This window comes from Phacochoerus africanus, chromosome 1 (genome assembly GCF_016906955.1).
Source record: "Phacochoerus africanus isolate WHEZ1 chromosome 1, ROS_Pafr_v1, whole genome shotgun sequence".
Taxonomy (NCBI): domain Eukaryota; kingdom Metazoa; phylum Chordata; class Mammalia; order Artiodactyla; family Suidae; genus Phacochoerus; species Phacochoerus africanus.
The window spans coordinates 213,445,222-213,472,813 of NC_062544.1; the positions used below are offsets into that span (position 1 = coordinate 213,445,222).

Consider the following 27,592-nt stretch of genomic DNA (forward strand, 5'->3'; position numbering starts at 1 on the left):
AATGTGGGTTCCACACTTTTGAGACCCACTGGCCTAGACAGACAACCTATCCTTTCGTCCCTCACCTTTTTTACTCTCTTCCTCTCATCCCCTCTGTTGTTTTCTGCTTCCTCTTCCACCCCATCTTTGGTTTTCCCATCTTCCAAAGCAGAATGCAATGAGCCAGGCTCTACCGGAGACTGGGTTCTAGAACCAGCACTGTCACTGACTAAATGTGTGACCCAGGGCAGGTCACTCTCCCTCTCCAGGCCCAAGGAGAGGCAGTGAGATACCCCCACTGCCAGCTCTTCCCTAGCCAGGACCACATCGACCCGGGTTCACCTCTGTATCCCCAGGTCCTTTGTGTTTTGTGCGATATGTGCTTGAAGAGATGCTAGTGAATGACTCTAATTGCCTTTGAGCTTCCCTCTAGCTCAGGCCCTAGGTCAGACGTCTTCCTTCCAAATCTGAGCTTTTTCCCTCTTCAGTTGGGTGTGCTATTTGGGACCTTCCCAGGACAAGAGGAGGGAGGATGCTCTAGAATGCCGGGCAGATTTTTGGGAGGACAGAGCCCCAGAACACCTGTGAGCTGGGGGAATCAGGCCCAGAGAGCAGATACCTGACTCTCAGGAATAGCTGCGTGTGCGTGTCCAGGCCTAAGAGTGTCGCAATCAAGAGGGACCTACAGTTAGACGCAGCACCCGCGCCGGCAAAGGCTCCAGCAGGGGGCGCTAGAGAGAAGGCCAAGGCCAGTCTGGTCAGCCCAGGTGTCCAGCAGGAGGTGGGCGGGTGCACCCTAGGGGCGTGGACGCCGCCAAGGCACGCCCCGGCGCACTTCAGCAGCTAAAGGCCAGTGCCTGGGAGGAAAGAGGCAGAAAGCTGAGGCTGCTGCTGACCCACTGGGACCCAGACCTAGACCCAACCCGGCCCCAGCTAGCTCTAAACTGCGCCATGCGGGGCCCAAATGTGGCTCTCTGGCTCTGCCTGGCTCTGCGTACCGGTGAGGCCCCACCGCCGGCCCTGGGAACAGGAACGGGAGCTGGGGCGGGGGTCCTGGAGCTCTCCAGCCACAAACCGCCCCACCCCCTCCCCACCAACAGGGTCCCGGGGGCTGGGAAGTGTCCCGAACTTTTGTCTCCCAGGAAAAGAGGAAGGCGTGGAAAGGCGCGAGGGACGCATAGGTTGGGGGAGGGAACCAGCACTGACCCGGGCAGACTGGAATGTCTGGAGGGCTTCTTGGAGGAAGCGGCATTGAACTGGGCCTTGAAAAAGCTTACTTTCTAACCTGCCAAGGAGAGGTGTGGATGCGGGAGCTTTGCAGTGTTGGGGGCGGGGGAGGTCCGGGAGCGTGAACGCTGTTGATGGGCGTGGAAGCCCAAAGAGGGCTTGGGAACCAAAGCGGCTCTTCTCCCGTGACCCGGCTGGGAAGGAGGCGCGAGAGTTTCGGAGGGATTAGGGGAAGGAGAGATACTGCCTGAGAGACCGCTCCGGGGCGCTCTACATGGATAGAGACCTGAGGCAGACCTGGTCCCCTCGCGTCCACAGCGCCCCCTCCCAAGGGAGTCAGAGACTTGAGGAGGGACCTTGGGGAGCTGCTCGCAGGGATCACGCGGAGGCTGCTAAAAGGATGGCTTCAGGCCACCGTTTTGACCTCTTAAATACAAAAGAAAATAAAAGGACCAGCCAGCCTGGTCCAAATGCTGCCTGCAGTTGTCAGGCCCACCAGGGTGCAGTCTTGGAGCCCTGGAGAGGGTGCAGGCACCTCCACATCCCAGGGGGCTGCCTGGAGGGGACTGGACGGGGAGGCTGTGGAGGAACCGGGGAGGCTGTGGAGGAACCTGCATCCTTGCCTCTTGTTTGGCGCGGGGATGAAAAGCACAGGCTGCCTTGAGAGGGTGACATGGACCCTGGTGGAACTGGATCCAAAGCCACTTTCCCAGGAGCACAGGGCTGGCTGAGCAGGGTGAGTGGAGGAAGACCTCAGGCCTGCAAAGGCATCAGCCTTGGGGATCTGGGCATCAACTCTGCTGGACCCCCAGGCTGGGAGATCTCTGGGACTCTGACCTGGTCAGGCATGGGACCCAACAGGGTCCCTCCTAGGAGGAGGAGCCTGAATGGAAGTCCACTGAGGACCTTGTGTCCTGACTCTCTACAGAGGTTTCCTTATAATGCGGAAAGTACTTTTCTCAACTGCTTTCTCAGACATGGAAACAGGCTCAGAGAGCTCAGATAGGTTGCCCAAAGTCACCAGCTGGAGGAGCAGGAACCCAACCTACTGACTCCTCAGCCTTCCCCTGTCAGGGGCTTGGCACTGTGCCCAAAGAGGGTGGATTGCAGGAGGCACAATCACAGATGCTCCAAAGGGTGCAAGGCTCCTCAAGGGTTGCCACGAACACTTCCTGGTCTCATGTCCCAGTTCACAAGGAGGGCCCAGGGACACCGCTGACTGAGAGAACCCAGTCCCACACCCTCTTGTTGGAGGACACAGAGGCTCCAGAGGGCCAGGACCCAGCCAGTGGCCCTTCCACTCACCAGGCCGTGCTCCAGGCTGAGGAAGGGTGGGAGAGACCCCACTGCTACCCCCAAAGACCCTCCCTGGCCTATGCAAAGGGCCAGGCTCTGAGCCACACCATCTGCCCCTGCCCCGACTGCCCTGGGGAAGCTCAGGGAATGCATGATCCACACATAGCTTTCCCAGTGAGCCAGGCCCCTTCACAGTCTGTGACACCTCTTTGTGCCCCAGTATCCTGCAGTGAGAGGGCAGGGATGTTGCACAGGACTGGCTGTCATGCTGATGGGTCACACCCAAAGGGCTGGGGCCACAGGCACTGGGCCTCACTGTCCCCTATCCCCAGCGCTTGGAGGGATGGAGGTGCGGTGGTGCACCATCTCAGACCCGGAGCAGCAGAAATGCAGTGACATGAGCAAGGCCTTCCAGGAAGCCGGCATCCAGCCCTCCCTCCTGTGCGTCCAGGGCACCTCAGCCGACCACTGCGTCCAGCTCATCACGGTGAGTCCTCTCCCTTCCGCTCTGCCCAGACAAGAGGGCTCTGACTCAGGACGGAGCTCACAACAGCCCCATTCATTAGGAAAGGCTCCGAAGTCCCCCTGCCAGGGCCGGGTGATAGGATCTTCTGAGTTTCCCTGGCAACAAGGGCCGCTTGTTTCCTGCCCAGAGGTGGGCTGGGTGCTGGGAGGCCCAGGGAGGGCCCTGCTCAGAGTGCCTGCGGGGAAAGGGGTCTGAGAGGCAGTTTTCTTGCACAGAGCCCCTCTACATGGGGGACATGACCCCCCCCACCCAGGGGAGCCCAGACAGCAGACCCCTCTGTGGCCCACGAGCATTACTCACGCTGCCTGGAGTTTTCCAGGATGGGATTGTGTGGTTTCTGGGGAAGAATAAATGGAACAGGCGGTCCTGGGTGGATGAGTCAGGGGTGGGAGAGCTGTTCTGAGTGGCAGGAGATCTGCTCATTGGCGCTGACGATAGTAAGAGGCAGGCCTTCGGTGCAGGACAAGCTATGGAGGGAAGCGTCAGGGGCAGCACAAGGGGCCTGGGGTCTCGTTGCAGCTCAGCCCCTGATGCACCCCTGAGAGCTTATCCAATCAGACTCCTTGTGGCCAAGGGCTTGGGCCAGGTTCCACCGCGAGGGTGGATACCAATCATGTCATTCTATCCATGGACCCCATTTGTGTATGAAAACAAAAGGGAAAACATAAAGAAGGCATTTGTCCTATTCAATCTGTGTTTTAGAGAGAAAATCCGAGAAACAGATTAGCAGTAGAGGCAGGGGGCTGAGAAACAAGAAAGTAAGGGGGACTCACTTTTCACTGCTTTTCAGCTTGTGCTATCTGATTTTTGACTATGTGCATCTAGTATAAGTCCTACAAAATTCATAATTAAAAAAAATAGCATAATTAGAAAAACAAGGCGAGCCTTTGGTCCTGGTGGGGAGAGACCCCTAGGCCCTGGCAGGGAGGGGCCTGCGACGCTGAGCCAGGCTGGGGCCCCTGGGCCGTGAGGACATCCGAGCCTCCTCCAGGGGCCTCAGCAGATGGGTGGGTGTCCCTGGGCTCCTGGCTGTGTGGGCCCTGGGGCCTGGCTGCGCTGACCCGCATGTCCCCAGCAGGCCCGGGAGGCTGACGCCATCACTCTGGACGGAGGAGCCATTTACGAGGCGGGGAAGGAGCACAGCCTGAAGCCCGTGGTGGGCGAGGTGTATGATCAAGGTCAGAGCACCACGTGGGAGAGAGGGGAGGTCGCTTAGCACTGTGTCCTTGCTGGGCCTGCACCCCCAACCCCACCCCACAGTCCGGAGCTGATCAGTAATCCTGTCCCCAGAGCATCCTGGAGGCCCAGGCAGACAGATCCTCAGAGCTCCCTAAGTCTTACTTGACAACCCCCGAGACCAGGGGTGCCAGAGACCTGAGACCGTTCTTCCCTGTGTGGAGTCTGGCAGCCGCATCACCCGCAGGTTCTTCCTAAGGGGCAGCCCCTTGCCGGGTGTGGTGTTGGGTGTGGTTGCCCAGTAATGCCCTGCTCCCCACGCACCCCAGGGCCCTCTGTCCGAAGCAGTGCGGAGTGGGGATGGGGCCAGGCATGACATGGTGACTAAGAGCTGCAGAGCCCAACAGACTGAAAAGGAATCCCAGTTCTGCACCTTCCTGTCATCTTCTGTGACCTTGGACAACCTGCACTTCCTTGACCATAAAATTGGGATTGTGACCCCTGCCCTGTCACATGGATTAAATGAGTCAGTCTGTGTGCACCTGACGTGTGAGATGTGCTCAGAAACGTGAGTGTCTTTGAGCCTGTCCTGCACATCACACCAGACATGCCTCTGGCTCAGGCTGCCCTTCAGATCCCCACCTCCTCTTCTCTTTGTCCAGTGCCTGGTATCTGTCACACAGCCTAGCTCAACTGTCACCTCCAAGGAGCTCCCGGGGCCCTCCCACCCCCTGCTGAGGGCCTCTTTCCTGCTTTCCTGAGCACTGACTCACTCCACAAGGTCCTGTCCCCTCTTTCTGTTTTCCTTGTCCTCACTGCAGCAAGTCCCCTGAGGGGGGCCTGGTCCTCATCTTTGCATTCCCCCAGTCACTGGTACCCAGAATAGGTCACTTGTTGAATTGATGACTGTCAGATGACACCCAAGACACAGTGTAACCCTGCAAACCAGCCAGCCTTTCCACTCAGTGACCAGAAACAGCCCTGCCTCGTGGGCCCCAAACACAGCTCTCGCCCTTTAATTAATTCAACGCATTCATCGAGTACCTACCACATGCCAGTTGGGAGCATACAGTCATAAGCAGCAGAGCCCATCCCGGCCCTCAAAGAGCAGGAGTCCCACGCTAAACAAATAAACACCGAAAACTATCGTTACACATGCGCTGGATGCTGTGCAGGAAGTCAAGGCCATGAGGGAGAAGAGGAGGGCCATGGAAGACCTGTTGAAATAGAGCAGACATTGACGCTGTGCTCTCAGAAGGTCCCAGGTAGAAAAGAGCATGGTGTGTTCAAGGAGCTGGAAACAAAGGGCATCGTGCTGAGGCAGAGGGTAGGACCTGATGGGGCAGCTTTGATTAGGGGGGGCCAGGCGCCAGTGTGCAAGAAATAACCCTGGCTTGGTTTTCTAGAACTCAACTTTATTCTGATCATGGCCATCTCACGGCCACCAGGCCGTCGTGTGTGTGCACGCAAGCACACGCATGTCTGTGTGTGGACAGGGTGCCCTCTGGTTATCAGTTCCCATAGATGAGACATCCCACATGTCTGAATGGCCCCTTCCAGGCAACATCTGGCCCAGGGGAGTCTTTGGCAAGGCTGTAGACCCCCACCTACCCACAAGCACCCCATTCAGGGTCCTGAGTGATTTGGAACCACAGTCAGGGGAGAAATTAATGAATGAATTAACATCTCAAGATAATAGCTACCACGTGAGCCTGGAGGGGGCGAGGGCTTGTGATAAGACCTGTTGGATTGCACCCACTTGCTCTCTCAGTAACTGGAACACTACATTGCTAGTGCTTCTCTCTCTCTCTCTCTTTCTGTGTGTGTGTGTGTGTGTGTGTGTGTGTCTATCCATCTCTGTCTGTCTGTATCTCTACTCCCCTACCCCAGCCCCAGCACTGATAGATCACTGTTTCTAATCTATGGGAAGCCCCTACCAACCCCCACCCCCTGGCCACTTCTCCCAACCACCCTTCTTCCCATAACAAGCTATTTTCCCTGGTGGTGCAAGTGGGTTAAGGGCAAAAAAAAAAAAAAAAAAAAAATACTATTCCCTCAAGTCCTGTAAGTTCTCGTCAGGGCCTAGACTTTTAGAAAACAAAAGACTTGCAAGCTACTCCTGCTTTTGGTCTGGCCACAGAGCTCCCTTAATGTAGGCAAATTTAGACCCAGCTGAGTGCCAGCTGGCTTGGGAAGGAAAAGGGGAGAAATGAATGAATGAATGAACATCTCAAGATAATATCTACCACGTGAGGCTGGAGGCCGAGAGGGCTTGCGATAAGACCTGCGGATTGCACCCACTTGCTGTCTCGCTAACTGAAACTCCACGTGTGGGCACATCCACACACGTGCACATGCGCACGCGTGCACCCCCCACAAGCGGCTTTCCCTCACAGCCTCCCTGGGCAGGGTCCCAGTGTCTCATGGCTTCTCCTTTGCCAAACTCACGCCTCTCCTCTCTCCTCCTTCTAGAGGTCGGTACCTCCTATTATGCCGTAGCTGTGGTCAAGAGGGGCTCCCGTGTGACCATCAACACCCTGAAAGGCATGAAGTCCTGCCACACGGGCATCAACCGGACGGTGGGCTGGAACGTGCCCGTGGGCTACCTGGTGGAGAGCGGCCGGCTCTCGGTGATGGGCTGTGATGTTCTCAAAGGTGAGGGCTTCCTCCTGCAGGGGCTCTGCTGTTGCCCCTCCTGGGACAGCCTCCCTCCCACCTTTGCTGCACTTCCTTCAAGGAGCAGCGCCGTCCCGCTCCCCTGAGCCTTCCCGGACACCTCGTTGATGGCTTCACTCCCTCCTCTCCTGCTGGCCGGCCTGGTGTTGCTACCATTTAAGTTTCTGGTTGGTTGGCTCCTCCAGGCACCGCAGCCTCACCCACTCATCCCGGAGCCCACAGCTCAGCCAAGCACCAGCCCACCCGGCTGCCGCTGGGGAATGGGGGCAGGGCAGCGAATCTCACCAGAGCATCTCTCCTCTGGTGTAGACACGGTTGCTGTCTCCACAAACATGTCAGAGGCTGTTTTCTCAGGACCCAAACAAGCTGCTGGCTTGCACCCTGAGAGCTCACAAGTAGCTAGTCAGAGACCCGCAGTCATGTCAAGATTCATGTGTGGCGAGGAAGAGACCCTCCTGCAGGCAGAATGTGCCTCGCGGAAGGGAGCTGAGGGAGGGCAGGGGCTGCTGAACTTGTGTGGCAAAGCTCAGAGGGGTCCAGCTGGAGCCCAAAGCCCTTGTCCTGGCAGCCTGGGCCAAAGTCCTGCTTCTTATGCTTTGGGCTTCTTGTCCTGGTCACCTGCTGGCCATCCCTGTGTCATTCTGAGGTGGCCCATGACACATGACAACCGCATTCACAAATGGCCCTTGGGATCACACCACCCCTTGAATGAGTTTAGGGTGTCCCCAAACCCCTGTCGCTGAGGGTGCTGCCTCCTAGTTTGCTGCCCACACAGAAGAGTACATGGTTTTTCAAAGCCCAGACTTTATTGTGGGTGCCTGTGGGTTTAAACCCTGGCTTGGCATGACCTGCCCTCAGGTAGGTTACTCCACACATGGAACTTCAGTTTCCTTACCTGTAAAAGGGAGAAATGAACACTTCCTGCAATGCTGTAGGGTTGGGAGGACTAAGATCATTCAATGTCTTTGCACAATGCACAGCACATGGTGTGTGCTCACTGCTGGGAGCTGTCGTTACTGTGAGCTCAGCTTCCAGGCCTCGCGGTGGGCACCTCACTGCGGTGCAAACACAGGCATGTATGTACACACACATGCATGCACGCTTACATTGTCACACCCATGCATGCATGCACAAATCCACACACTACACACATGCATGCTACAAGCAGACACACATACACATAGACACTCTGCCCCCACACTGCACCCCTCACAGGAGCCTAGAAGCCACATCCTCTCAGATGGCGACCAAGTGTGGGAGGTTTATCAGTCACTGGCCACATTTATTAAATATCTACTCCCTTGTGAAGATGCAAAAGCCCAAGAAAAGAGCTGGCCCTGGAAGAGCTCAGTTTCGCTGAGCACAATGCAAGTGGCTCGAGTGTAGAGCCAGCGTCTTGCTCACCCTACATGGCACTAGGGCATCCTGGGGCACAGGGTAAATATTTGTCAAGAGGGTGGACATGGGGCCTGGGTGCTGGCAGGAACTTGACAATCCTACAGCTCCTGGACCTCTTCACGGACCGGGCTTCCTTCTCTGTTTCCCTCCCCTCTGTGTGTTTTGAGAGGTGTAGCCTATCAAATTAATTACACTCTGTAATAACGTTTTTCTCCGCTTTCATTGCTTACACATAACTGATTTTAAAATGAAACCCTCAATGATAACAGTATCTGATTCATAGTTGTCCTATCAATAGTGGCCATCTTGATAGTGGCCATTTTGCAGTAAATATTTTATTCCCCTGAGCCCTGTTTAAATAACATCAGCCACTCTCTGATGCCCACACTTTTGTGGATCTCTGATCAGATCCAGTTCCCCAGTTTTGCTCGCACTGAAGCTGGGAGAGTCCACCTGGGTGCCAGGGGAGTCCAGCCTGAGTGGCCTGAGCCCTATCAGGGGAACCTGGCAGGGCCCTGACGCTACACGATTGACCTCCCTCTCCCTCTTTCCCGCAGCTGTCAGCGACTATTTTGGGGGCAGCTGCGTCCCTGGGGCAGGAGACACCAGTTACTCCGAGTCCCTCTGTCGCCTCTGCCGAGGCAACACCGCTGGGGAAGGGGTGTGTGACAAGAGCCCGCTGGAGAGATACTACGACTACAGCGGGGCCTTCCGGTGAGAGGGGCTGGGGTGGGGCCCCAAGTGCTGGGAAAACACCCCGGCACAGAGAGGCCCCCGAGAGAGCAGCAGTGTCAGTTGCCTCTCATCAAAGCACCCTTTATATAGTCCATGTGCCTGGTTAGTTTAAAAACCTCACACTGGCCTATGCCAGACCAAATTTGCTCATAAAATCAACATGTTTGGTATATTTAGAGAAGGGCTCAGAGGGAAGAAAACAGCAAAAACAGCAGGTCCCAGTTCTGGTGTCTGAGGCCAGCGGGAGGACCGTGGGGGGGAGAAGTGCAGCGGGGACCCGCAGAGACTTGACACCCAGGGCTGGCCCCCCACTGCCCTGTTCAGGTGGGCATTTTAGGGAGCTGGCTTCTCCGTGAAGCCGAGAGGCCCTAACCGCTTGTGATGCTCTTCCATCTGCCCACAAAGGAGGAAGCTGGGGGCTGGCATGGAAGCCTCCCGAGTCCCTCTAACCACCCTGGCCACAGTGTTTCAGCCTGGAACCCAAGAGCCTGCTGGTCCCCACGCTCCAGGGTGTAATAGGGGAAATGCAGTTCCGGGCACAGAGAGAAAAACAGTCCTGGGTCCTCCAAGCCAGAGACTCTTGCCCACCCCACCTCTCCTGGTGTCCTTCCCCCAGTCCAGTCCCTGCTTGTTTGCTGGCTTTGGGGGCCCAGGCAGCCCCTTTGCCCAGTGGACCCTTACCTGCCTCCATCACTGGGCAGTGACAGATTGAGGATTCATAAGGTCCTGGTCCCTTCCACTCAGGGGTTTGGAACAGCATGAGAAGGTCTAGTCCAATCCCCTGCCTCAGGGTAGATGTCTTCTAAACACCCAGAATGTGGAGTTCTCTCGTGGTGCAGTGGATTAAGGACCTGGCATTGTCATTGCCGTGGCTCGGGTCACTGCTGTGGGGCCCGTTCAGTGCCTGGTCTGGGAACTTCCATATGCCTCAGGTGCATCCAGGACAAGAACAAAAACACCCAGAATGCTAAGGCTGCTGCTGAAGCAGCTGCCTTATGAGCACCTGCTCCTTTCAGGCCCCAAGCGCGGCTACATGGGATCTAGATGGATTATAAAGGATCTCTCCCTCGGGGGAGCCACTTTCTCATCCCCGCTTTAGAGGTGATAGAGGTTAGGAAGGCTCCACAAGTTAGCAAAGCCACAGAGCCAGCAAATGCGGGAGCTGAAAGGAGTTCCTGTTGTGGCTCAGTGGTTAACAAATCCAACTAGGAACCATGAGATTGAGGGTTCAATCCCTGGCCTTGCTCAATGGGTTAAGGATCCAGCATTGCTGTGAGCTGTGGAGTAGGTCGCAGATGTGGCTCAGATCTGACATTGCTGTGGCTGTGGCTTAGGCCAGCGGCTTCAGCTCCGATTGGACCCCTAGCCTGGGAACCTCCATGTGCCGCAGGTGTGGCCCTAAAAAGACAAAAAACACACACAAAAAAACTGGGAAGCTGGAACCCAGGCCTGCAGGACTGAAACTTGTGCCTGCCATACCTGCCATGCCCCGCCACAGCCCAGGCCAGACTTCCAGAGGTCTCACTGGTTCCTCCTGTGCAGGTGCCTGGCGGAAGGGGCTGGGGACGTGGCCTTCGTGAAGCACAGCACGGTGCTAGAGAATACAGATGGTAAGTGGAGGGCCCTCCCTGGGAGGACCCAGTAACCTTTCCTCATGGAAAGAAAGGAGTCTCATGGCTGGAGCTCAGCTGCTCCTGATCTGTGATCACACATGGTACTTAGGTCTCTTGAGGTTCCTTTAACCTCGGATAGTTTCTCAGTCTCTGTTTTTTGTGACTTTGACATTCTTGAAGAGTCAGGCCAGTGATATAGAATGTACTCTAATTTGGATTTGCCTAAAATTTTTTTTTTGAGGTATAGTTTAACTGAGTGATAATGACTGTCACAGACCTTTCACCCCAAAAGTTCCTTCATGCCCCTTTCTGGTCAGTCACTTCTGATCCCCTCCCTGATGAGGCCCCAGTCAGACTTTTGTGTCTACAGTTTTGCCTCTTCCATAACATCTGACCCTTGTCTTTTTTTTTTTTTAATCATTATCTCTTTTCTGCTGTTGTTGTTAATCTTCTCTTTAAATCAGAAGGTCCATCTTGTAGGCTGGCATTCATGAAGGCAAACAAGAAGCAGATTTGAGAAAAAAAACTAGTCTGAAAAAGAAGGACATGGGAGTGTCCCCAGAGCAGGACCAGCCTATAAAAATAGGCAGCCAAGACTTGGGCCTCAAAATGAGTCAAGCAAATCAGAGTGTGGAAGGGAGAGACAGAATTAGGGATGTATTAGGTTAAAGTCAGCTCTTTTAAATCTTCGATGATAGTCTAAGGAAATCTAAGGAAGTCATTTTTTAAAGAGTATCTTCATGCAAAAAGATTGGTAAGTGCAAGAGTGGGGTGGACATAAATGTGCGCAGTAGTGAAGTCATTTGGCTTTAATTGTCCCTAGTGGTGAAAAACAGGAATGGCAAAGCGACAAACCTAAATGATGCACTTGTCTCAGGAGAAGGCCAAATGATTCCCCCAGAGCTCTATACAAAGTTTCTGCAGTTTAAAAATAGAGGAAAGCTGGGGAGTGGGGAGAGAATGACACTGAGTAATTGTTGAGAGCGCTATAAATTATCATGCAGTCATTAAAAATGACCTTTATGGAGTTTTCCAAACTATTACTCTCTTGGTTTGGGGGATTTGTTTTTAAATAGCTTTGGAGTGAATAGTGTTCATGATCCCACAGATTATCTTTTCTCTTCCTATTTTCTGAAGGAGGTTGATCCTCCTCGTTTTAAAATTTAAAAGTCATTAAAATATTGTTATGTTGGGCCATCTGTGGTATATTTTAATGCATGAGTTGCAATTCTTAAAATTAGTCGTTTTTTTGTTTTTTTTTTTTTTGCTGCACCCACAGCATGTGGAAGTACTTGGGCCAGGGATCGAACCCGAGCCACAGTTGCAACCTGTGGCACAGCTGCAGCAGTGCCAGATCCTTAACCTGCTGCACTACATAGGAACTTCCAAAATTAGTCTTCTTAACTGCTGTCCATATTCACTCTTCTTTTTTTTTATTATAAGTGAGTTTTACGGAGCATTTCCAATCATGTGGAAAATGTTTTTAAATAAGTGAAACGAGAGTAGGATGCAGAGTTACCTCTCATGTATGCCCTTTACCCTTTTTTTTTTTTTTTTTTGTCTTTTTGCTATTTCTTTGGGCCGCTTCTGCGGCATATGGAGGTTCCCAGGTTAGGGGTCCAATCGGAACTGTAGCCACTGGCCTACGCCAGAGACACAGCAACGAGGGATCCGAGCCGCGTCTGCAACCTACACCACAGCTCACAGCAACGCCGGATCGTTAACCCACTGAGCAAGGGCAGGGACTGAACCCGCAACCTGATGGTTCCTAGTCGGATTCGTTAACCACTGTGCCATGCTGGGAACTCCCCTTTACCCTATTTGCAACAGTTGGTTATCAAATAGAAATAAGGATGTGGAGCAAAAACACCAAAATATTAAGAGTTGGAGTTGTGGGTGAAACTTTGGGGATTTACCCTCGACTCTCTGGGCCACGGTTCTGGTGATTCTGTCAGGGTTTGTTTCCACCACGGCTCCCTGTCCCCTGCCCTCAGCTCAGAGCTCAGTGGAGTGCAGATGGCCGTGGTGAACTCCTGAGACATTTCTCTCTCTCACCCTAAACTTCTCTTTCTTTCTCTTTTTATCGAGCAGTTCTGTTTATATGTGTTGTATTATTGTCAGATATCTCAAATCCATTTTATCACTAGATATTGGTGACAAATAAAAAATGTTCATCTATTCTTTAACTAAAAAATAAGTAAATAAATATACCCCCAAAATGTAAGTAAATAGACACAGTCTATAGAGACAGCTGGTTTTGTAGGGTGAAGCTCCTCTTTATTCTAAATTCTGGTTCTCGCTTCTGTAAGGGTTTCTTTTCACTGGAGGTCTTTGGCCTGTGACAGCCTAGGCTCTCTCCAGGCTCCCTCTCAAGGGTCCTCCCTGACACCTTCTCCAAGGCTCTCCCAGGACAGGAGTTGGCTCACCAAAGGACTCGCATCTTCCCAGGGAAAACCCTGCCCTCTTGGGGCCAGGCACTGCTGTCACAGGACTTCGAGCTCCTGTGCCGGGATGGCAGCCGGGCTGATGTCACCGAATGGAGGCGATGCCACCTGGCCCGGGTTCCTTCTCATGCTGTGGTGGTCCGGGCCGACACAGATGGGGGCCTCATCTTCCGGCTGCTCAACGAAGGTCAGGTGAGTTCAGGGCACCCCACACAGCTTCTCAGGGTGATGCTGGCTCTTCTTGTCTCTCACCAGAGTAGAATCTCAGAGCTAGAGCCATCCTGGGGCTGGGCCAGCCAGACCCGGAGGGGCAGGATCTGGAGATCTTCCCCTGGGACAGACCCCAGCTGGGGAGCCAAGCTTCTGAGTCATTCAACCTCAGGCCAATTCAGAGTGAAAGAGGGACCAGCTGTGCTGGCTGGCAGAGAGAAGGGCTGACCAGGGGATTCAGGCACCCTTCAAAGAAAGCTCCTGGTATGTGTGGCTCTTAAAACCAAAACCAGATCATATGAGCAAAGAAACAAAATGACAAAACCAATAAATGTCCAAATACACCATTACTTGGATGTGATGAATAATGTTTGGCTGAAACCACTGCTCACAAGAGCAGGAGGTTTCTGACTTTGGGCCACACCAGCTTTAGTTTTGCCCATCCATGCATACAACCCATGCTCAGGCCATCACACCCCTGGGCCACAAGCCATGTGTTCAGTCAGCTGAGTATAAGCAGACAGAATGCACTGGGGGAGCACAGGCAAGGAGGGAGGTGGGGCTTCACCTGGCCCTCAGGGTGGGTGCAAGCCTGAGGGCACAGGGAGAAGGAAACGGTGGCTGAACTGGGAGGTAAGATGCTGCCTGTGGCACCTCACCAGCCCCCCACCCCCACCCCTCGACACACAGCGTCTGTTCAGCCATGAGGGCAGCAGCTTCCAGATGTTCAGCTCTGAGGCCTATGGCCAGAAGAACTTGCTGTTCAAAGATGCCACCTCTGAGCTGGTGCCGATCGCCACACAGACCTATGAGGCATGGCTGGGCCACGAGTACGTGCAAGCCATGAAAGGTCTCCTCTGTGACCCCAACCGTAAGTCCACCCATCTCTTCTCTCGCTGGCTCCAACCCAGCCTGACCGCGGGAGTGGCCGGGCTTTCTGGAGAGATAGCCAGAGGAGGACATTCACCCCAGGAAGTGTGTGTGCCTCTTGGCCTCCTGTCGCTTCCACCTCCCTGACACGTGGTTGGGAAGGAAGTATCTCTGGAGTTCCAGGGCCTGCTGTACCCTGGAAGCCCCACCCGCTCCGGAGGGTGGGATCCAGGCTCACAGGGCCTGTAATGGGAAGAGTCTCCTCCCCTCTCCATAAAGAAATCAAGTCCCGTTGTTCTTTCTCCACGGTGCCCCACCTCTTCCACCATGCCCCGCCCCTGCACTGAGCCTGGCTCCTCCCACAATGCCTCACTCCTCCTGCCTTGCCTTTACTCTCCTACCGTACCCTCCCCCTCCACAGTGCCTCGCTCCTCCCACTGTGCCTCGCTCCTCCCACAGTGCCTCACTCCTCCCACTGTGCCTTGTTCTTCCCATAGTGCCTCGCTCCACCCACAGTACCTCGCTGCTTCTCCCACAGTGCCTCGCCCCTCCCACTGTGCCTCGCTCCTTCCCACCTCCTCCCCACACCAAACCGCCATGGTTTTGGCTGGGCACTGTCTCTCGCCTGGACCTTTACAAATGGCTTCCTGACTCCAGCCCCCACTCGCATGTATCCTCCATCTACAGCCAGGGAGATGATGTACCAGCCCACGTCAGCCATGATCTGACTCAAGCCTCCTCACAGCCCCATGAAAGAGGTTCAGTTGTCCCCTTTCTGTGTAAGGAAACAAGGATCAGGTGGTAAAAGAGCTTACCCCTTAACTCCGAAAAGAGCTAGAGTTTCCCTGGAGTCTGACTCCCGGCTCTTCCGGCCGAGGGGCGGCCTCTGAAGGAGGCCAGTCTGGAGGTGACCACACACTCACACCCACGCAGGGCTGCCTCACTACCTGCGCTGGTGTGTGCTGTCCACTCCGGAGATCCAGAAGTGTGGAGACATGGCTGTGGCCTTCAGCCGGCAGAGGCTCAAGCCGGAGATCCAGTGTGTGTCCGCAGATTCCCCCCAGCACTGCATGGAACGGATCCAGGTGGGCAGAGCCGGCGGGATGGGCTGGCAGGGGCAGTACCTGAGATGGTCCTTACCGGGCCCACCCTCTTTCTCACCTGGTCGAGAGGATACAGGTCAGCTTGAGAGGAAGAAGGTCTCCTGTGACAACCCCACAGAGGGGAGGTAGAGGTTGCCGCAGGAAGCAGCCACCCAATCCAGGGGTGCAGGGCAGAAGGGGGCTGTTTCTCTTGGGGAGCCCAGGGCCTTCTCCCTACTGAGCAGGTGGGCAGGGAGCAGAAGGAGGGAGAGACTGGCCCAGCTTGGCACTGACGACCCTATGGCCTTGGGCAAGCCCCTTCCCCTTCCTGAGTCTCAGTCTCCCCTTGTGCACAATAGGAAGTAGGCTTGGATCACCATTTACTCCGCTGCAGCCCAGTCAGAAATACGTTTTACACCAATGACAGTCTAGTACACAAAAGCTTTTCTTTCACATATAATTATGTAAAAATCTATGTCCCCCTATAGAGAGATAGGAAACAAAACAGTACTTAACCTTACTAAGTACATGTGCTAATAGTTTCTGCTGTCTTCTATCCTGGTCTTTTTTTTTTTAAGCTTGTCATGGCCCATTAAATTGATTATGCATCCGTCAGTATGCTTGAAAGCACTCGCCTTGGTCTCTGAAGCCTATACGGCTCTGTCCTGCTTTGCTTCTACCACTGGAGACTGAGGCCAGGACTCAGAGGCAGCCCCAAGGCCCTGCAGTCAAGGATGAGGTCCTATTGTGATCACAGGGGTCCCCTCTGCCCCTGAGTTCCTAGGCTCCTTCCCTCCTGTTGTTTAGGAGCAACTAGGTGGGGCCTGATAGTGAGGGGTCCTTTTCAGGGTGGACCCTGAGCGCAGGCCAAGCCACAGCCCCTCAGGTGTGTCCACCCTGCCCCAGCTGCAGATCCCTCACACTGTGCTGAGCCTTCACACCCGTTACCTCCATTAATCCTCACAATGACACTGTGGAGTGGGTGGATTCCTAGCAGATGTGGACACTAGGGCTGGGAGAGGAAGAGAGAGTAACTTGCCCAAGGTCACCCAGCCCAAGGGTCTGAGAGCCCCTCTCTCCAAGGGCAGACAGGAGCCTGTCTCAACCTCAGCATGGTGCTGAGGGAGGGTAGCCTGGCTGGAATGGAGGAGGAGACTTAGGGTGGGGACTCTTCATTTCCTGATGCTGGGAAGGCTGTTCCCAGAGCCCCAGAACAGGGAGAGCTGCAGGGAGGGAGGTTTCAGCTCCCTCCTGCCAGAAGCTATTCTCTCTCTCTGAGCTCACAGAGGGCCAAGGCGTTGCCATAGGGCCTGTGGGGAGAGGAGTGGATTTTGAGGGTTCCTGAGAACCCCAGAAAAAGGCTCAGAGGGTCTCAGTTCTAGCTTCTAAGGCTCTCAGAGATGGTATCCGGTGTAGCTCTAATGCCCTACCTGGCCACGGTGATCCAGGCTGGCCTGGCCCCTGAGCTGTTGGTCCAGGGTCTGAGTTCCTCCCTGACATCACAGTGGGTAGAAGATCTGGATGGGAGGAAGAGAGGGGGCCCAGAGATGGACCCTCCAGGCTCAAAACATCAGTGCCACTGCCTGTTGTTCCATCAGCATAACTTCATGCCTCTGGCCCTGAACAGTTTGGGGCACCTTCCTGGGGTGCAGGTGTCCCCTCTTTCCCCAGGCTCCACCCCCTTCTTTTGGGATTTGACCCCCTACTGTGACTTATCAGTTAACATCTTTGCAGGGTTGGAGGGGCCACCTGTCCAGAGGCTTCAGAATGAACAAGTCGGGGTGGAGTGGGAGTGATCTGGAAGGCTTTAGAAGGTCTGAGGAAGGAGGGTCCTGGGCCCCTCCTGCTGCCTCCTGAGGCAGGGCTCTACCCCTCAACTCTGGGGCCTCCTCCCACAGGCCCTGAGACTGCCCTCTTTTAAGACCTGGCTCATGGAGTTCCCTGGTGGCTCAGTAGGTTAAGGATCTGATGTTGTAACTGTGGTGGTGCAGGTTTGATTCCTGGCCCAGGAACTTCCACATGCCATAGGCATGCCCGCCTCCCGCAAAAGAACTGGCTCATCATCATGGAACAACCCATGACCAGGTGCTGGGGGTGCAGTACAGTGCCCTAGGCAAGGCTGGCTGTCCATGGGGAGATCTACACCAAGCACAAGAGCATGAATCAGGCCAGGTTTTGCTCAGGATGGGGCCTGGCAACAGAGACCTCCAGAAAACTTTTTTTTTTTTTTTTTTTGCTGAAAGATTGAAAGACACCCATGCATGGGAGGACTGGTGGGGTTTCAGGCCTCTGGTCCTCCAGGCACCTCTCTTGCCTGTGTATCTTCACAAGGAGAGGAAGGGGCGGATGGGGAAGGACAGGGTTCCCAGGGGAAGGGAGCTTGAGGCTAAAGTCCCCGAGAGAGCCACCTTGGCACCTCTGTCAGATCTCAACAACCAGCGCATCCTGGGGCCCAACGCAGCCCAGCACTCTGTCTGTTCCCCCCTGCAGGCTGGGAAAATTGATGCTGTGACCCTGAGGGGCGAGGACATTTACATGGCGGGGAAGACATACGGCCTGGTTCCAGCAGCCGGGGAGCACTATGCCCGTGAGTACAGGTGCCAGTCACCCAGCCTCGGCTGGGAGGTGGTTGCTATTTTTATATTTATAAAAACTTCTCCCTCAGAGCATCTCTTCCTGGACCAGTTGCTTTCTGTCACAGGCAAGCCCCTCTGGCCCCGGGTACCATGTACCCACCCAGTCACCAGAAATGCAGGTCTTGGCAAACTTTCTATGAAAAGTCAGAGAGTAAACACTTTGTGTTTTTCAGGTCACATACAGGCACTGCCACATGTGTTTTGTTTTCATTGTTGTTTTTTGGGCCGCACCCGCAGCATATGAATGTTCCCAGGCCAATGGTCGAATCAGAGCTGTAGCTGCCAGCCTATACCCCAGCCACAGCAACGTGGGATCTGCGACCTACACCACAACTCTCAGCAACACCGGATCCTTAACCCACCGAGTGAGGCCAGGGATCAAACCTGTGTCCTCATGGATGCTAGTCAGAGTAGTTTCTGCTGAACCACAATGGGAACTCAAGTGTTTTTGTATTTTAACCACCCTTTAAAAATACAAAAATTATTTTTAGCTTGTAAACCAGGCTATACAGACACAGGCTGAGTAGGTTGCTAAGCCTTGGAACGGAGAGCCTCCCAGGCCTCTTCTGTCCAGACCACGTGGCTCACGGAAGGTGGCCCTGGAACCCTCCTTCCTGGCAGGTCATGCACACCTTCTCAGCAGCCTGGGCTGGTGCTCTGTCTTCTTAAGTGGTGACCTCAGGTCCCCTCCACTCAAATGTGGAAACTCGGTGGCTTAGGGGAAGCACTTCTGAAGCCTCTGCTGTGCCTCCACTTTTCTCCCAGGAGGTGAGAAAAATATCACCTTAGGGTAAAAGCAAAGAAAGCTGCTGTGGGTGAGGACTGTTGGAGGGTGGTGTTAAGAGATAGAATGCTGAAAAGTAGAGCCCCACAGGCTGCTCCTCAGAAAAGGCGGAGACACTCAGGGGTCCCGCTGCCAGATGTGCTCGTGGAACACCCGCCCAACCCTGGGGGCGTGGGCGCTCCTGAGCCCAGGCTGCTGGCAGCGGCAAGAGAGCCCTGCGGTCAATGGCAACAAAAGGGTTGGAGGGAAGAAGGGCCCCGTGAGGATCTGGCGCTGGCTCTGGCCCAGCTGAGGCCAGGAAAGCATAGATGAAGGGCCTCACTGGCGTCCCCTCCCCCAGCGGAGGACAGGAGCAACTCATACTTCGTGGTGGCCGTGGTGAAGCGGAACAGCTCCTACGCCTTCACCCTGGATGAGCTGCATGGCAAGCGCTCCTGCCACCCGGGCTTTGGCAGCCTTGCAGGCTGGGACATCCCGGTGGGCGCCCTGGTGCAAAGGGGCTTCATCCGGCCCAAGGACTGCGACGTCCTCACAGGTACTATCTCCCACAGCACACAGGCAAACTCTTCTTTGGGGTTGGCTGAGGTCAGGGCTAGCTCTGAGGGTTGGGGTCCTCTCCCAGCAGGACCCCACAGAAGGCAGCCCCAGGGAGATTTCCTCTTCCTCCTGACGTGCCCTTTGCTCTTGGGAAGGTTGGGGGCTTTTCTTGGCCACACTGTGACAGGCGCACCTGGTTCTGTGGAGGCTGCCAGTGCCCCTACACACTCACTCACACTCAGAGTGGAATAGGGCCAGTGGGATGGGAGCAGGGCAAGTTCAGGGGCTCCGGGCCTGGCTATATCACCATTCAGTCATGGTTGTCCCCCTGGGCATCCAGGAGACCTTGTTGGCAGGTGGGCAGCCCTCTGTGTAAGTGTGAAGAAGACACGTTTACCAAGCACCCACCATATGCCACATGCAGGGCTCTTCCTGGGTGTTAAATCATGCACATTCATGGTGAAAGGAAGGCAGGAGGAAGCTGGCTGCAGACACACCTCTGTCCCGGCTGGCACCTCAGGGGGGAAAAACACATTTTTTTCTAACCACCTACACAAGCACATGTAAGGTGTTAGGGTTGGCTGCTCCCACTCACAGACAGCAAGGCAGTTGCTCTGACTGGAGCTGAAGAATTTATGAGGTAGTGAGTTCCCCATCCTTGAGGGAGTTCAAGAGAAGGCTGGTAAGGGTGACCACTTACCAGAGGTTGACAATAAGCTTCCTGTATCTAGGCAACCTCTGCATTCCCCCCACCGCCCCCCCCAATCCCTATGATCCTCACAGGAGGAGACCTGCCATTCTGAGCTGGGTGGGCAGTGGGACAGATGGGTGGCCTGGACCCAATGGGTGAGACAGGTGGGCAGCCCACCCATCCCCTCCCTGGCCACCTTTTCTGCTGCTGGTCCCTCAAACCAGTCCTCCCCCTCCCCCCCAGCGGTGAGCGAGTTTTTCAGTGCCAGCTGCGTACCTGTGAACAACCCCAAGAACTACCCATCCTCGCTGTGTGCTCTCTGCGTGGGGGACGAACAGGGCCGCAACAAGTGCATGGGCAACAGCCAGGAGAGGTACTACGGATACAGTGGCGCCTTCAGGTACCCAGTGGGCCGAGGGGGTGGGCTTAGGGCTGGACACAGGGGTGGGACCCTTAGGCTGACCTCTGCCTTGGCTTCTTGTGTGGCAGGTGCCTGGTTGAGAATGCAGGGGACGTTGCTTTTGTCAAGCACACGACTGTCTTTGACAACACGAATGGTATGTGGCGGGGCTGTGTCCACAGCAGGGTCAGATTCTGGCAGGGCTGTTCCCCATCTCCAACACAATCCAGGGCCTGGATGTTGCTGGAATTGTGGGCTGAGTGGCAGCCAGGGAAGACTCAGTCTAGAAAGCTGTGCCCCTTGGGGATCCCAGGGACCCCAAGGGCTGAATGGGGGTGGACAGACCCCAGGCCTCATACCTAGATACACGGGTCGCATATCAGTCTTTACTGGTCTGGAATCCAAATCCCCATTCCACCAACATGATAGAAACTCAATCTCAGTCATTTTGGAGAGACCCTTTCAGGGGTATTTATGTGGCACCAAGGTGCGTGGGTGAGGGTGGCAGGGGCCTCTCTCCACAAGGTAATCACTTCACACCAGCATGTGGTCTTTGGTCCTGAGCAGGTCACTGCCAAGTGCAGGGAAATCACTGCAGCCCCCAAGCGTATGAGGCAGGGTCCACCCTCATTCACATCATGCAGGAAGGAGGCTTCTTCTCCAGAGTCACCTTCCTGAGCTCTGCCTGGGAAGAAGAGCCTAGGAACTCTGGTCCAGGACCCCCAAGCCCCAACCTGAAGTCCTTTACCGTGCATCGCTCCCTCCCCATCCTGTTCCTCCTCCCCAGGGAAACTCTCTGTTTTGAAGACTGGAAGCCATTTGACTTTAGCGCTTACTGCTTGCGTTTTCTGGAAACCCTTCCTACACCCTAGGCTTTGAAACCCCAAATGCCAGAGGCTCAGCCTTCTCCACTCTGTCCTAACACATCTGTTCTCAGAGACGCAGGAAAGAAAAGCATAAGGCCCGAAGGGGAAGGGGAGGTTGGTGAAGGGAAAGTGAGATCTGAAGGGAAAAAACATAGTATTTCACAACTCAGATCCCACCTGCCTGTGGAGGTCACTAAGGCTTTAGATCAGCTTCCCTCAAAGAGCTGGAAGGGATCCAGGCCCTGCTGCCATAATCTCCTCCCTGCCAGCTCCCCTCAGAGAACACCAGGGATCATCCCCCAGGAGGAGGGAGCTTTGTGCTCCTGCAGGAGCCAAGAGCCCTGTGCGGTCCTAGGATGAGGGTCAAGGAGGAGGCAGAGCCCTTGAAGGTTCATCTACAGCGAGGCAACCACCTCCCAGGGTCACTCAAATTTTCCATCTCTGTTCCTGGGTGCACCTGGAATTCCTTCTGGAAACAGGAATAGAGTGAGTACTAAGTGAATACATGAAGACACACAAAAAATGTGATTCCTGGAGTTCCTGTTGTGGCACAGTGGAAACGAATCCGACTAGGAACCATGAGGTTGCAAGTTCGATCCCTGGCCTCGCTCAGTGGGTTAAGGATCTGGTGTTGCCGTGAGCTGTGGTATAGGCCGGCAGCTGTAGCTCCGCTTAGACCCCTAGCCTGGAAACCTCCATATGCCATGGGTACAGCCCTGAAAAGCAAATTAATAATAATAATGTGATTCCCAAGAGCCGTGTTTCTCAGGAAGCCTTCAGACCAACCACCTCCTTCAGAATCACTGGGTAGCTAGTTTAAAATGCAGGTTCCTGGGTCCCACCGTAGACCTACCTGATGAGATTCTTTGCAAGGAGGGGCCTTCGAAACTGCCTCTTACAGATCAATATGTGATGTTATAACCACTCTGGTTTGAGAACTTCAGCCATTACGGGAGGAGGGCAACCACCACCCTCAGGCCCAAGACCTCTGGCACACAGATGAAGTTCTTTGCCTGGGAGTGAGTAAGAGCCTCAGTATCTCTGCCCGTTAAATGGGAGTGATCATACCTACCCCACATTACTGTCCAGAGGATAGAGCAGTGCTTGTAAACTGTTATGTAGTAGACACTTCTTATGCCCTATGAATATCAGACTAGCCCTGCTGGGCCCTCTCACCCTGCTAATAGAACAGAGCAACCGAAGAATGGAGAAGGTTGGGGAGCTGGCCAGATATTGCCCCCTCTCCCCAGGCAAGGATTTGGGGATCCCTGAAGAAGGCAGCCTCTCTCTATTCCTTCCCCTCACCCCTCCCTCTGCTCCATCCTTTCAGGCCACAATTCTGAGCCCTGGGCTGCTGTGCTCATGTCGGAGGACTATGAGCTGCTGTGTCCCAATGGGGCCCGGGCTGAGGTGACCCAGTTCGCAGCCTGTAACCTGGCACAGATACCATCCCAGGCAGTCATGGTCCGGCCAGACACCAACATCTTCACTGTGTATGGACTGCTGGACAAGGCCCAGGTGAGCCCGGGCGGGGGCCACCCCACTGCGGGGGAGGGCAACAGAGGTGAGCCAAGCCCCCAGGATGCCTCAGTCTACCTGGAGTGGACCTCAGGAGAAACTGAGGAAACCTGAGGGGAAGCTCTGTGATTTTCACTTAGCCAAGGCTGTCCTGCCAACCACTGCCCCCTCTGTCTCCTACAGCATTAGTTTTCCCTTCTCAACCGGACTGTGCTCACCAACCTACAAACCTGCTGTTATTTCTGTTATTTTAAAAGCAAATGAACCCTCTCTGGGTCTCACATCCCCTGTAGCCACTCCCCTTTACAGGAAAATTCCTTCAAAGAGCCATCTCTCCCCTGGCGTCATCAGTTCCTCTCCTTCTAGTCTCTCTGAAGGATGGTGACTAGACGGGCCCCACCAGGGCCCTGAACTGCCCTGGTTAGTGACCCATGTTGCTGAATCCAGCGGCTGTTTCCCAGTCTGCCTCTCCCTGACCTCTCAGCAGCACTAGCTGCAGCTCCGTCCTCCTGAAGTCCACGTTCCTCTTGGACGCTGTTCCCGCTTGGCTCCCAGGACCCCACACTTGCCTGGCTCTCCTCCTACCTCTCTAGCCACTCCTCCTGGGCTCCTTTGCTGATTATTCAGTGCCAGTAAGCACTGGAGCACCCCAGGATTCAACCCTCAATCCCCTTCTTTGTCAGCACCGACACCCCCATTATCTCATCCAGCCATGTTGATGGCACCTACATGTACACCCTGCTTCAGTCCCACCCCTCTGTCTCAAACTTGGATCTTTTTTTTTTCTTTGATCCCTGGCCTCGCTCAGTGGGTTAAGGATCCAGCGTTGCCATGAGCTGTGGTGTAGGTCGCAGATGCAGCTCGGATCTGGCGTTGCTCTGGCTGTGGTGTAGGCTGGTGGCTACGGCTCCAATTTGACCCCTAGCCTGGGAATGTCCATATGCTGCCAGTGCAGCCCTAGAAAAGACAAAAGGCAAAAAAGGAAGGAAGGAAGGAAGGAAGGAAGAAAAAGAAAGAAAGAAAGAAAGAAAGAGAGAGAGAGAGAGAGAGAGAAAGAAAGAAAGAAAGAAAGAAAGAAAAGGTTGAGGATTGCTGAGCAGGCCTGGCAAAACCCTCAGTCATCTCAGGGACATCATCTCTCATTTCTGGATCTTTCTTCCTCTAAGTCTCAGGCTTCGGTTCTGTATCCAGCAGCTCGTTTGGTGTGATGTTTCTGAATAGCTTATGGTGATGGCTCTGGTCATCTCTTACTCCAGATCCCCTCTGGTGGCAGACCTTAGTGAGTTGTCTCACTAAGTGTTATGACTTCAAAGCACAATCTGGCCCCCTGACTTTCCTTACTCCTTGGTTCACTGTGTATAAAGCAGTTAATGGCAAGGGACACTGGGTGACCATTTGTGAGCCTGGGTGCCAAGCAGATCTGCTGTGTGCTTTCAGGACCTGTTTGGAGATGACCACAATAAGAATGGGTTCAAAATGTTCGACTCCTCCAACTACCATGGCCAAGACCTGCTTTTCAAGGATGCCACCATCCGGGTGGTGCCCGTGGGAGAGAGAACCACGTACCGTGACTGGCTGGGCCCCGACTATGTGGCGGCTCTGGAAGGAATGCTGTCTCAGCAGTGCTCAGGCGCAGGTAGGGCAGCTGCAAAAGCCCCGGACGGCTGGGTTCACACCCCACAGAGAAAGAGTGGGAGCCTTCCCTGGGCATCATTCTGAGCCCTTCACCCAAAACCTTGAACGCACTGAAGGGCATTCTGGTTCTTTGCAAATGATCAAGGTGAAATGTCCTGGGTGGGTCTGAACAATTATAGCAGAAACACTGGCTGTGGCACGAAGACAGACCTGCGTAAGGAATATAAATGCTAAAAATAGTCATCCAAAGAGGATTCAGGCACTGCATAAATATACATGTAGTGTAATTTTGAAAGAAATGAATATGTAAAGAAAGCAGGGGAAAGAAAAACTGTAATAGGGAAGCAAGAGGGAGCCTGGAGTGAGTTTAGTGCACAAAAAATACACAGGTGCCAGAGGGCCAGGAACGTGGGTCCTTGGCCCTTGGAGGCCTTAACTGCCTGTGTTTAATCCCTCAGCGGTCACTGCCTCCGGGGTCTCCTTGCTGCTGCTCCCACTGGCCCTCATTGCCGGCCTCCTCCAGCCCTCTCTCTGAAGCAGCTCTGGGCAAGCCTCGCCCTCCTTGAGAATGGAAACCTCTTCAGAACTCTCTCTAAATAAGGCTCTTCTCCTCAAATCCGGTTAACACTGCTCAGAGGGAGACGTGTGATGGGAGAGGAAACCGTGTAAAACCCCAGAGCCCCTCAGGGCTGCGATTCCGACACTGAAGGTTCTATGATTGCTGCAAGGTGGAATGAAGATGAGTGTTAAAGAGAAGCCCCCCGCAACTGGACTGAGCAGGTCTCTCCTGCTAGAAGGCAGCCTCTGCCTCCCAGGCACCACCTGTCCCTCCACTACCTGAGGCTGAGGCGGCGCTGGCCAGCCTCCCAGTCACGCCCCACCCACAGGCTGGCACAGCTGCTTCCCTACAGAGCCGCAGGCTCCCACCACATGGATCCTCACCAGCCTTGGGTTCGGAAAAGACCAGTTGCCAAGGAAACAGGCTGAACCCGAGCTTCCCACACAGCCCTCTCTGCTGGAGCTTGCCCTGCCGAGCCGCCCAGGGGGCCTGATGAGATGACAGGCCCGCTGCGCCCCCTACCCCGCCCGTTCCCACCTCCCCCTCTGGAGAATGGACATCACACCCAGCACCACCCATCAGCCCCCACTCCGTCTGTCCCCGTTCCAGCCTCCCTCCTGAGGACACTGTGTCTGTCCACACACACCGTGCATGAGGCTGGAGCCAGGCCCTCCAAAGAGGCAAAGCTGCCAGGCACACGCTGCCCTTTTGGCCTTGTCTGCTGTAGCTTGGCCCAGATGGGAACCCTCCCTGGTTGTACTGGGCTGGGGAGGGCAGGGAGGCTGGGGCTGGACCCTAGGAATGAAACCCTCGAGGGTTTCCTAGGACCGAGGAAATGCTGCTCAGTAAGAATCTTTACGAGATGGGAGTCTTGATGCAGGGTTGGGGGTCTAAAATCTTGCCTAAATACCTGTCTGTGGTAAGGGAGACAGGCCTCAGGACTGGACACACTGTGTGCCCTGCCCTTTGGTGGATTCAGCTACAGCAGGCTCTATGCTGCGGTTAAACCCAGTCATCAGGAATCCTCACTCCCAAGCTTCCTCCTCTGAGGCTCCACCTCAGATTACTCCCTTCTACCCCAGTGTGGTGGCCACCCCTCTGGAGCTACCCCTGAACCTCTAGCAGCAGCAGTTGCCTCCAGATGGAAGGGTTCAGCCTCCAGGGCTGCGCAGTGATCTCCGGGCCCTGGAGCAGGAGGTGGCCCAAATCTGTAAGGCAGCGTGAGGCCCTCTGCAGACCTGGGAACGGGGAGAGGAGCCACAGGCCAGGTGAGGTGCTGAGGGGATCCCTTCTCCTCACCCAGCCCTGCACTGACCCGGCCGAGGGCCACTCAGTCCAGAGGAAGGTTCCCACCTTCCCCTCCCCTGCAAGTCATTGGAAAGTGCCTGGAGAGGGTCTCCATGATTACCACAATTGTCTGAGGAGCCAGAAAGTTTCCAGAACTGCCAGCTCTTACTCTGAAATTTGCTCCCTGAAAAAAGTAAGAGAGAAGAAACAGGAGCGAGCCATCCTCGTCAGCAGACTGGGAGCCGCGTGGGCCCGGAGCTATTTGCATCCCAGTCTGCGGGGGCCTCGGGGACGCTGATGACAGGCTGGGTTCCCAGAGCTTCGCCCCCACTTGTGGGCGTTGGGATGGATCCCTTCCATCCTCAACAGGGAAGGAGGCCGTTGGCAGCGTCCTGGCCATGCTCACACGGTCCTGAGGAGTCCTGGTCCCCACCCCACTGTGAGGGGCCAGAAGGAGCCGGCCTTGGCTACCACGTTGGTACCCTCTTCACTGGGACAGCCAACGATTCTTCTCTACCCTGATGATCTTTGGATTTTTTTAAGAGAGATTTGTGCAGTGAGAAGTGGATTTCTGTGTGGCCGCCCTGGGCCAGAGTGCTGCCCAGAGTGTGACACTATACCGTGAGCCCGCTGAGGGTGTGACCTGCACCAGCGCTGAGTGATGTCTGAACGTCTGGTGACAGCAGGGGGCCACCACAGTGTTAGCGTCAATGAAAGATGTTGGTTTGTTTTATAAATAAAGCCAGACAACCCTGCCCCTGATGAGCCTTGGATTCCGATAGAAACCTGCTGCTGCTGACTGGTTTTTATTTCTTAGGCGGTCAGAGGCCTGCGTGCCCCAGGCCACCCCTCTGCCACCTGGAACGGCCCATGCTACCCAGAGCCAGAGTCAGAAACCTGTTTGGGCCTCCAGCCAGTGAGGCCCTCAACTCCCTTCTCCAGTCTGAATGGGATCTCTGGCCCCTGCAGGCCCTCAGCCATCTCAGCACATCCCCGCTGCCTCTGTCCCCTCAGCCTCTTAAGTGTCCGTTCCTCTGGGGGTGAGGAGCTTCTCCACTGCCCCCACGCCGGTCTCCAAAGTAAGCTACCCACCCCTTTTCTTTGACAAGTTGGCTGCTAACTTGCTGGAGGAAGAAGGAGTCGTCAGTGGGCGCTCTCTGGCCTGCGCTGAGGTGGGGCGGGGCTGCTGGTCCCAGTGGGTGCCCCACTCTTGCTGGGGGACTGGAGGTTCTCTGTGCCTCCCTCTCCCACGGCTCCCACCCTTCTTTCTGCCCCCCTTCCCTCCTCCCCTCCCTCCTCCCTCCCTGTGGCACTTCACAAGCCAGATATCTTGCTCCCCAGGGTGTACAGTCACCATGAAGCCTGGAAGACTGGGGACCTGGTAGCAGAGGTTGATGACGTCTCTACCCCACATGGCCAGTCACTCAGCTCCCCTGGTGCCATCCCT

General features: G+C 55.0%; 1 protein-coding gene across 2 annotated transcripts; it reads left to right on the forward strand.

Annotated features, from left to right (window-relative positions):
* Positions 1–367: 367 nt before the first annotated feature.
* Positions 368–26,900, forward strand: MELTF (melanotransferrin). 2 transcript variants are annotated; one of them, XM_047789410.1, is made up of 16 exons: positions 368–979; positions 2,835–2,989; positions 4,107–4,206; positions 6,677–6,859; positions 8,836–8,992; positions 10,556–10,623; positions 13,075–13,262; positions 13,971–14,151; positions 15,084–15,235; positions 17,723–17,819; positions 18,993–19,187; positions 20,124–20,280; positions 20,370–20,437; positions 22,477–22,664; positions 24,102–24,300; positions 24,758–26,900. In XM_047789410.1, exons 1-16 carry the CDS (start codon positions 931–933, stop codon positions 24,832–24,834), a joined length of 2,214 nt encoding a protein of 737 aa, XP_047645366.1. In that variant the 5' UTR covers positions 368–930; the 3' UTR covers positions 24,835–26,900. The 2 variants fall into 2 exon arrangements, with proteins under 2 accessions (XP_047645366.1, XP_047645374.1); XM_047789418.1 differs by lacking the exon at positions 18,993–19,187.
* Positions 26,901–27,592: the final 692 nt, after the last annotated feature.